Source organism: Onychostoma macrolepis, chromosome 11 (genome assembly GCF_012432095.1).
Source record: "Onychostoma macrolepis isolate SWU-2019 chromosome 11, ASM1243209v1, whole genome shotgun sequence".
Lineage (NCBI taxonomy): Eukaryota > Metazoa > Chordata > Actinopteri > Cypriniformes > Cyprinidae > Onychostoma > Onychostoma macrolepis.
The window spans coordinates 29085845-29094110 of NC_081165.1; the positions used below are offsets into that span (position 1 = coordinate 29085845).

The following is an 8266-nucleotide window of genomic DNA, read 5'->3' on the forward strand; positions in this document are numbered from 1 at the left end:
GGTGGAGAGGTTGCAATCTGATTGATTGCTTCTGTGGTCAGGTGTCTTTTATACAGGTAACAAGCTGAGACTCCCTTTAAGAGAGTGCTCCTAATCTCAGCTCCTTACCTGTATAAAAGACACCTGTCAAATCTTGCTGATTGATAGGGGATCAAATACTTATTTGACTCATTAAAATGCAAATCAATTTATAACTTTTTTGAAATGCATTTTTCTGGATTTTTTTGTTGTTTTTCTGTCTCTCACTGTTCAAATAAACCTACCATTAAAATTATAGACTGATCATTTCTTTGTCAGTGGGCAAACGTACAAAATCAGCAGGGGATCAAATAATCCTACCCCCTCACTGTGTGTGTGTGTGTGTGTGTGTATATATATATATATATATATATATATTTACACACACACAAACACACACACACAAATATCTCTTGTGTAATGACAACCATCTGTTCTTTCATACGTGCTATTGTCTCATTGCTTTTTCATAATTTGTCTTCATGAGGGTGTCCTGTTGGCGCGTGGATGTCATTTCAGGGCACGTCTGCAGATGTTTGCAGCATATGATGTGTTCTGGCTGGAAACATTGAACAGGGAATCAGAGATCTGTGGCTTCGCTTTTGGCAGGCGCTGTGTTTTTGTGGGAATTCTTGAACAAATGTGTTGTGGACACAGAGATGGACGTCTGGTGTGTCTGTGTGAGTAATATATGTGTGTGTGTGTGTGTGTGTGTGTGTGTGTGTGCGTGTGAGTGTGTGTGTGTGTCTGGTGTCATGAAGAGCGCTGGATCAGACAGAAGAGTATGACGCTTGTGTGTGTTTCTGTGTCTCTGCAGGAGACTCACACGGTGAACATGAGATCACGGGTTCCTCTGCAGATCCTGCTGTATGCCACAGTCATCAGAAGTCTGAAAGTGGTGTCCAAGCGCGGCTCAGGTAAGAAACGCTTCATGTTCCTCATGATGCTCCTCGCTGCTCATCTGCTGGCCAGATCAGATCATTTGACTGGAGACTTGTTCTAGTTTGTGATTCTGGAGACAGAAGTAAATATTTTTCACTGGTTCTTTGCAGCTTCTTTGAAGTGTTTCTGGTTGGAAGAAGGGCTGGACGATATGGCCAAAACTGATATCACGATATATTTCTTAATTTTGGTCGATACGATATAATTCCGATATCGATATGAACACTATTAAAAAAAGCCTCATAAAAACTGCCAAGAACACCCACAACAGATGTCTGTACCTACAAAATTATGAAAAATGAATTTGCCAAGTCTATGAACTCCTCCTATAAAACTATATAATATTTTAGGGGCGTTTTGGGGAACAGCACAAATAAATTAATGTTCACCTTTTATTTGTATTTAGCCTTCATACAAACAAGAAATGTGAAATCACTGTCAAATAAACATCTGAGACTCACCTTATTAATATTAATATCTTTAACTTCAAACTATAGGCTAACATACACTACCAGTCAAAGGTTTTTGAACAGTAAGATTTTAGTTTAAAGAATTCTCTTCTGCTCACCAAGCCTGCATTTATTTGATCCAAAATACAGCAAAAACAGTAACATTTTGAAATATTTACCATTTAAAATACAAGTTATTCCTGTGATTTCAAAGCTGAATTTTTAGCATCATTTCTCCAGTCACACGATCCTTCAGAAATCATTCTAATATTCTGATTTGCTGCTCAAAAAACATTTATTATTATGTTGAAGACAGCGGAGTAGAATCTGATTCTCTGCCAGTAGGAGGCGCTTTGAGAGCGGCAGAACTAGCTGTTTCCACGGTAACGGCTGTAATCTAAGCAGCTCTGCTCATGAACGCTACTTTATCAGAAAAAATGAAGATGCCATCAAATTTATTCTGAAGACAGTATGTTCCCTTCAGAGATACATTCATATAAATCACCTGCTTTTTGAAATGTGCAGTGCTCATGTTTATTCAACGAAGTCAAACGCCACAAATAAATCAGCGTATGGGAAACACTGGTAATGTATATCGAAATATCGGAAATGTGTTTAAAAATCATATCACCGTTATTGAAAAAAATTATATCGCGATACATATCGATATTGAATTATTGTCCAGCCCTAGTTGGAAGTGTTTTTGAGTTGTAGGGATGTGTGTATCTGTGTGTGTGTGTGTGTGTGTGTGTGCGTGTATATCTGTATGCTCGTTTTTGTGAAAAGTCAGGACATAGATGTGTATAATAACAAAGGTATGACAGGTATTACAAGGTGAAGGTGACATCTCAGGACATTGTCCCATGTCCCCACTTTTCAAAACGCTTATAAATCACACAGAGTGAGGTTTTTTTGTGAGGGGGGGGGGTGTATTGGTGAGTGTGTGTGGGGATGTGTGTATTAGTGTGTTGTCCCGCTGAGGTCCAGATGGCTCCGGTGTCTGTGGGATCTCTGCTGTGATCAGGACTAATCTGTGGCAGTGGGGTGTGACGGCGGGCGTATTGCACTCATCACATGGGAACACACTGAAGGTGGAAGCGCAGGAGAACATGATGAATAAAATCCCTGAGGAACAACAAACACGGCCTGATGGGAGATCCTTCTTTACTTCAGACAAACGGCTGCTGGACGGTAAAAGCACAGAGCCGCTCGGGTCAGGACGTGACCTTTTAATGGTATTTACATCCTCTTATCTTTAGAGTGAAAGGTCAGGTATAAATCGACCCGTACGTCACGCCTGAAGAATCGGGTTTCTGTGACTATTGAGCATCATATATATTACACACACACTGTGCTTATTTTGTCTTCTGGGAAACATCTGCTATAAATATAAATATGCAAATACCTCCTGTAGCTTCTAAAGGGCAGTAATAAATGAAAAACTAAGATCTATGAACAAAATTAGAATGATACACACTGATCATCCTGTTCAAAGGCTCTTAATGCAGTGTGTTTGCGTCCTGAGCATCAGTGAATTATATTAGCTGTGTTTGAGTCTCTCAGTCATTCTCAGTGATAAATATGGATCTCAACATCATTAAATCACTACTGAGAGGAGATCAAATGTGCAGAAGATGCTGGAAAACCAGAAGAGACTGAATTTTCCTGAAGAGACTCATGAACAACAACTATCACCAAATATCACAGATCATCTAGTAAACGCCACAGTATCGACAATCACCATTTTTAAAACTTTTGAACAGAGTCATTTGTGTAAATTAAATTTAAAGAGCTTATTCAAGGCAGGGCTTAATAATAAACATGGCAATTCTATTACTTGTTTATTTTTTAAATTAATAACATTTTGCAGATACTCTAAGGGGGGTGTAAACTTATGAGCACAATTATATGTAAGGGTTGATGTACAGGACGATTATAGAGCATGTGCTTATGTAATAAATAAATGCATGTCAGTTTATTTAAATAGTGCTCTAGTTTACAATGGACATTATTTCAGCAGCTTTACAGAAAGAATATTACAGTAATAATGACTTAAATTCTGTCTCGTCCTCATTTAAATATTCAGTTTGGGAAAGGAAATGATGATTTGTCTGTAAAATCAGCTCTCGTCTACTAGTTAACTCACTTCACTACAGGTCATTTAGTAGTTCGGTCAACATGAAGTTGAAGGATATTGATTGAACTGTGGAAGTGAAGGATTATTTGTCTGCAAGGTCCGTGAACCAAACAGTGCTAAGAGAGAAAGAGAGCATTGAATGTGAATGTGCTGTTTGAGCTGCTCTGTTGTTTTGACCATCGTAGAAATGAACGTGTGTTTGTCAAGTCAAGTCACCTTTATTTATATAGCGCTTTTAACAATACAGATTGTGTCAAAGCAACTTTCCAATATCAAAATAGGAAAATAGTGTGTCAATAATGTAAAATGACAAGATTAAACACTCAATTTTCAGTTAAAGGCATTTCATTATTGAATTCAATGATGTCATCGTCCAGCTCAGTTCAGTTTAAATAGTATCTGTGCAATCAAGTCGACATATCGCTGGAAATTAAGTGTCCCCAACTGAGCAAGCCAGAGGCGACAGCGGCAAGGAACCAAAATCGGTGACAGAATGGAGAAAAAAACCTTGGGAGAAACCAGACTCAGTCGGGGGGCAAGTTGTCCTCTGACCAGATGAAACCTGCAGTTCAATTCCAACTGCAGCAAAGTCAGATTGTGTAAAGGACTCATCTGGGTCCCGTGGTCTTGTCCTGATGGCCGTCTAGGTGACAAGGTCCTCACTGTGGATCTGTCTCTGGGGTTCATCTAGGTGTCCTGATCTCCGCTGACGTTCAGGGCTGTAGAGGTCATCTCTAGGTGCTGATCCACCATTTGATCTGGATACGGACTGGATTGGATGGCTACGGTGATCTCAGAATAAGAAAGAAACAGACTAATATTAGCGTAGATGCCATTCTTCTTACATTGTAACAAGTACATCGGATGTAATGGGAAGTTCCTGGTTCTGGTTGACCTAATTAATGCAGCCTAACAATCCTTTAACGGATTTGAATAATAGAAGTGTATTAGTGTGTTATGTGTAAGCCAAGTTAAAGAGATGGGTCTTTAATCTAGATTTAAACTGACAGAGTGTGTCTGCCTTCCGAACAGTGTTAGGTAGATTGTTCCAGAGTTTGGGTACTAAATAGGAAAAGGATCTGCCGCCCGCAGATATTCTAGGTATTATCAAACGGCCAGAGTTTTGAGAACGCAGTGGATGTGGAGGACTATAATGCGATAAGAGCTCGCTCAAGTACTGAGGAGCTAAACCATTCAGGGCTTTATAAGTAATTAACAAGATTTTAAATTCTATACGATGTTTGATAGGCAGCCAGTGCAGTGTTGACAGAACCGGGCTAATATGGTCATACTTCCTGGTTCTAGTAAGAACTGTAGCTGCTGCATTTTGGACCAACTAGAGTTTGTTTATTAAGCGTGCAGAACAACCACTCAATAAAGCATTACAATAATCTAACCTTGAGGTCATAAATGCATGAATTAACATTTCTGCATTTGATTTTGAGAGCATATGTCTCAATTTAGATATATTGCTAAGATGAAAAAATGCAGTTTTACAAATGCTAGAACTTGGCTGTCAAATGACAGATTGCTATCAAACAGCACACCAAGGTTCCTGACTGATGACAAAGAATTTACAGAGAAGCCATCAAGTGTTAGACAGTGTTCTAGGTTATTACATGTGGGGTTTTAGATCCGATAATTAACACCTGTTTTTTCAGAATTTAGCAGTAAGAAATTACTCGTTATCCAGTTTTTTATATCGACTATGCATTCCGTTAGTTTCTCAATTTGGTGTGTTTCACCGGGCCACGAAGAAATATAGAGCTGAGTATCATCAGCATAACAGTGAAAGCTAACACCGTGTTTCCTGATGATATCTCCCAAGGGTAACATGTAAAGTGTGAAAAGTAACGGTCCTAGTACTGAGCCTTGAGGTACTCCATACTGCACTTGTGATCGATATGATACCTCTTCATTCACTGCTACAGATTGATGGCGGTCAGATAAGTATGATTTGAACCATGCTAAGGCACTTCCACTAATGCCAACATAGTTTTCTAGTCTATTCAAAAGAATGTTGTGGTTGATAGTGTTGAACGCAGCGCTAAGATCCAGTAGAACTAATAAAGAGATACAACCACGATCAGATGATAAGAGCAGGTCATTTGTAACTCTAATGAGAGCAGTCTCAGTACTATGAAACGGTCTAAATCCTGACTGGAAATCCTCACAGATACCATTTTTTTTTTTTTTTGTGGAGAGGAATGAGTGATGTGATGCTCGTTTTTCTCCTGGGTTTTACTGTGATTGTTGTCATTCTATCAGCAGAAACATTGATTTTTTTTTTTTTTTTTCAGCTTACACGTGTTTTTATGGAGCAAACACACAGCTCTTCATATTTGCACAGATTTATTAAAATACATGTGCTTTGCATGTTCTTTGACCAGCTCAGCATGAGTGAGAGATGTTCAGAGCACTGATGTTAATGAAACACCTGAGTGAACACCATTATGCTTTTTCAGAAGAAATAAAAACCCTTGTGTAGCACATATAATAGACCAAAAACAGCTGAGATCTTCATTTGCACATGCTCACCTCATGATATGAATTATATGGTGATAATATAAGAGGTGACAGCCAGTGTTGGGGTAAAGCATGAGTTGTTACTTTTTTCAAGTAACTATTAAAGTAACATATTACATTTTAATTTACAAGAACATATCAGAGTTACTTTGTTTCTCATGTATTGACTGACAGCTCTGGTGTTGCCATGTTGAGAGAAATCAGGAGTAAGTGCAGAGCGTTGTGTGTGAACATGATCTTACTGTAGTTCTAGACTAAATATGAACATGTATTTACTCCTCTCACCTGTACAAAAACAGATTCAGTATTCCTCAAAATCAATAACAGTGAAATGCAAACTCAGAAGATGACGCAAACCTGCAACAATTAAATATGTTAACTAACACAACTATTCTTTATGCATTTAATCCCATTCTATTAAATGCTGACCTTTGATGATCCAATTAAACTATACTAATAAGCAAAAATGACTTTAGATAACTATAATATTTGTGTTCCATTTTTATTGCTGAAGAGTGTTGAACTTTCTTCTCCTGTGTCCCGTTCTTCATGTGATCCAGAACAGCAGCAGCTGAAAGGTTTGTTTGAGCTGCGCCTCTACTGTACAGATGTGAATCTACATCTCCTTCAGCCTCCTTCAGAGGCATATTCATTTCATGTGTGCTGTAAAAGGGCTTCTACATTTGCCAAAAATATAACTTTTTATATTAAAACCAAACAAGCAAGCCCAGCCCGGATGAGAAAAAGTAATGCAAAAGTAACATAATGCATTACTTTCCATAAAAAGTAACTAAGTATCACAATTAGTTACTTTTAGGGAGTAACACAATATTGTGATGCTTTACTTTTAAAAGTAACTTTCACCAACACTGGTGACAGCATCTTCCTATAGACAGTTTCATCAGATGCACACGCCTGGCCCAAAGTTATCTTCCAGTCTGTGTTTGTTTATCGGTCTGCTAGTGGCGCTTACTACAAACGCAGTTAAAGAGATGAGTAGACTTATGTTTGGGCTCAGGTTTTTGTGCAGTGGGATGCAATGTTTCCCATACATTGATTTACTTGTGGCGGCCCGCTACAATATCAAATGTGTCCACCACATCTAGATTTTCCAAAAGGCTTTGACTTAGTTTAATAAACATGAGCACTGCACGCTTCAAAATCAAAACGCGTTTTTTATGTCACTGTATCTCTGAAGGAAACTGACTGTCTTTAGATCATTTTCAATGTCTGAATGTAATTCCTGATAAAGCAAAATTTGTGAGCAGGGCTCTGCTTTGTGTACAAACCTCTTTCTCTGCCACTCCAAAAGCGCCTCCTGCTGGCAGAGAATGAATTTGCATTTTCAAAAAGCCCATCTGATTTACACAGCAAACATATTTTGCTTGAGGTCAGAAATAATCTACTCTAGAGGGACTTTGCTGTTGTTATTGATTCTTTGCAGAAGTCTGCCGGAAGTTAAGTCTGGGCCACAAAAGCGTTTGTTTATGTTTGTTTATGATGTTGTATGTTTGTGATACAGCGGATGGCGCTGATATCATCGGACTGACATGGATCTGCAGTCATTAGTCTGCTCGTCTTCATCAGTGTGATGTTCAGATGGATTGTATCAATAGAGTGAGATGTGATTCACACGCCTCTCATAACGATCATCTCTCAGCCGCAACCCGCTTCATTGATCCTCCGATGATTGAAGCTAATACTTGAATAAAACCAAGCGCTGGTGATTTCTCTTTGACCTAGAGAGCCTCGAGCACTATAGTCCACCGCTAACACTCGTTTGTGTGGCGTCTTAGTGCAGTGTATTCTGATATTCATAAGCGGCATATGAATCTGTAATGTTGATCTTCTAGCAGCTGTTTCATTAGTCACATGACATGTACGGCTCAGCTGATTGGCTCAGAAAATGTGTGTTTGTTTTATCACTGTCTCATTTCTTCTCTCCTGGTCTCTGATGGATTGAGACACTTCAGGAGTGGTTAGGATATACTTCAATGATAGACAGATTTTACTGTAGTAAACGGTGTCAGGATCAATATATCAGTTTCCATTCAGGTCAGGAGTCTGTTCTGCTCACACAAACACACACATACTAATGAACAAAGCGCCGCTAATTGGATGAGACAGGGATTGTTTCAAACAAGGCACATCAGCACAGCCCAAATTCATTTAGAGCTTGTCACTTCGCCTTATA

General features: G+C 38.8%; 1 protein-coding gene across 2 annotated transcripts in view; it reads left to right on the forward strand.

Annotated features, from left to right (window-relative positions):
• il1rapl1b (interleukin 1 receptor accessory protein-like 1b) overlaps positions 1-8266 on the forward strand; it is a 214946-nt gene that overhangs the window by 21710 nt on the left and 184970 nt on the right. For both annotated transcript variants that reach the window (XM_058792186.1, XM_058792187.1), the window contains exon 2: positions 836-935. In XM_058792186.1, the coding sequence (XP_058648169.1) occupies positions 854-935 (82 nt within the window). In that variant the 5' untranslated portion in view covers positions 836-853. The remainder of the gene's footprint in view (positions 1-835; positions 936-8266) is intronic.